The 2,572-nt window shown below is 36.4% G+C and overlaps 1 protein-coding gene across 1 annotated transcript; it reads right to left on the minus strand.

Moving 5' to 3' along the window:
* Positions 1 to 2,061, minus strand: LOC107929928 (protein ALP1-like). The gene has a single exon (XM_016861472.2). It carries the CDS (start codon positions 1,846 to 1,848, stop codon positions 313 to 315), a length of 1,536 nt encoding a protein of 511 aa, XP_016716961.1. The 5' UTR covers positions 1,849 to 2,061; the 3' UTR covers positions 1 to 312.
* Between the last annotated feature and the right edge of the window lie 511 nt (positions 2,062 to 2,572).

Raw genomic sequence — 2,572 nt, forward strand, 5'->3', positions numbered from 1 at the left:
TTAACAACTATTCTGTAATATAGAAATAGACCCTAAATTTACAAACAATTGCACTAATATCAACAAAACAAAATTGAAAAAGAAGAATAAAAAACAGAACTTCAATATAACTTTACAATTATTGAACATTTAAAAGAATGTTTCTATGTTAGATTTTCATTCATATAATTTATTCCACAATCAAAGAACTATAAACCCTAACACACATTATCTTCTACAACAACTAATCCCCCCCCCCAAAAAAAATGAATTTCTAATTTTTTTTTTAAAAAAAGAACATAAATATTTCCATTTTTGGGTATATATTATAAATTACAGAAACCCAGTACCAGCAAGACCATGATGTAAAAGATTATGAGCAATAGCATCTCTAGCTTTCAATGAACTCACCGATCTTAACCCATCTTCAGCCACCATTTCATCATCAATAACCTCAATTTTCAACTCAGGATCGATCCCTTCCTTCTTCATTTCACAAATATTATGTAAAACGCAGCATGCTCCGAGCACCACCGGCAAATCCTGTAATTTCACCTCCGTTCTTTTCTGTAAACAACACCATCTCCCTTTTAATCTCCCAAATGCTTCTTTAGCTACCTTTTGGATCTCACCAATCTTTTCATTGAATGCGTGTTGTGTCCATGTTAAATGCTGTTGATTGTAAGGAACTAAAACCCAATCCATTAATGGATACCCAGAGTTTCCGACCACCCAAACGCCGTTCAATAGACCACCGTTTTTAGCCCTTTGGAAAAGAGCTGATTTTTCGAGGACTTGATCGTCGGTCATTGAACCGGGCCAACCGATACATACGTCGGTGAAAACACCGGTCGGGTCGACGACGCCTTGTACGGTGATCGAATACGACGTTTTCTGGTTCCGTTCTGTATGTCTTTTATTGAAATATGCAGCCACGCTTATCTTCGGAGCGATGATTGGTATATGTGTAGTGTACATCGATCCGACGACGTTTGGTATTCCAGAAATGCCCTCGAATTGTTGTTTTATTTTCGTTAACGAGTCTTCGTCCGGCCATTGTAAGTATTTCGGCATCAAAACGTTGCGTATTGCTGAACAGACTTCGAGGACCAGTTTGTGACACGTCGAGATGCCTAAACCGAATCGTTTCGAAACGAGCCGTAACGGTTCACCCGTCGCCAAACGCCAAATGCAAACAGCTACCCTTTGTTTCACCGGGATCGCGTTCCGTAACGTGGTGTCTTCTTTGGCGATAACGGCTTTTAGCTCATCGCATATGAGGTCAAACGTTGACTTGCTCATCCTAAACGCCTTCTTGAATTCTTCTTCCGGGTAATCGGGTCGGTTACATTCATCCCACCATGCGTTTGACCTATCTTTCACCCATAACCGTCTCTGTTGACCCGACCCGGATTTCCCATTCCCGTCCTCAGCCACATGATTCGAAGCGGTAGCAACCACAGTCGCCGCCTTGACACGGGATTTCTTCCGCTTTACACGGTCGGTTTCGTCGATTTTAGAGTAATAATCATTTAAATTAGAGTGAAATTCAAGCATGGTTCGGGTTCCTTTAGTATGAGTAGACTCCATAACCGATTTCTCTTCTTTGAACGCATCGTTTCGTTCCTCCCGATCTCGCTTTTCTTGCTCATCAAGCAAGATTAACGAAGTGATGATACCATTCAAATCTTTCTTCTTCGTTTCACGACCACTGGAACAGCTATCGTCGTTTTCGCCGTCGTCTTCGTCGGCAGTGAACCCCTCCTTTCGTCGCCGTTTGCAATTGTCACCGTTATTCATTTCAAAAGAAAACAAAGAAAAACAAGAAAAAAAAATGGGGTCTTGAAATGCCAAAGCTGAGATATTCATATATATCAAAGAGATTTAAGGTGAAATTGGAAAGATACTGATTTTTTTTAAAAAAAAGGGCAAAAAATAGGGTATGAAAAGTGAAGAAAAGGTGTGAAAAAGGTGAAGGGCGTGTGTGAACACAAAGAGGTTCAATTTGACAAATGAAGCATTATTTGTGCATCGAAGCTTTTTATATGTGAGACAATTGTTACGGTAAGGTGGCAATCTATCAACATTAATGAGGCTTATCTATTTCGCTCTTTTAATCATTAAATTTAATTTTGTATTCTTAATATATCCACCAAAATAGATATATCTTTATACTTAAATGGGGAATATAAAACGATATAATTGTTTATTTAATTTTTTATAAATTGATAATTTAATTATTTGTTGATTAAATGAAAAACAAGAAGAAGCATTTTTCATTCTTCTAAAAATTTCTAATTTAATTTTACTCATTTAAACATAAATTTTGAAGTTTTTTTGATTTTATATTTGATTCCAACACAAAATTTCTAACTTTACTTTGGTGCGACTACATCAACACTTACAAAATTAAAAAATTTCACTATACCAATCAATAATTCAAAATTCATATCACAAATGTATGAAACCAATACATAACGACTTATTTGGCTCTTCAACTTTATAAAAAAAGAAGGTCATTTTAGTCATCAATTTAATATTTTTTACCTATTTGCCCTCAAACTTACGTTGTTAGTCAAATCATACCAAAATG

The sequence above is a fragment of the Gossypium hirsutum genome, chromosome A07 (genome assembly GCF_007990345.1).
Source record: "Gossypium hirsutum isolate 1008001.06 chromosome A07, Gossypium_hirsutum_v2.1, whole genome shotgun sequence".
NCBI classification, from domain to species: Eukaryota; Viridiplantae; Streptophyta; class Magnoliopsida; order Malvales; family Malvaceae; genus Gossypium; species Gossypium hirsutum.

Bases quoted from the DNA above. Each gene is read 5' to 3' on its own strand.
- LOC107929928 (XM_016861472.2), bottom strand. From the start codon at position 1,848: ATGAATATCTCAGCTTTGGCATTTCAAGACCCCATTTTTTTTTCTTGT.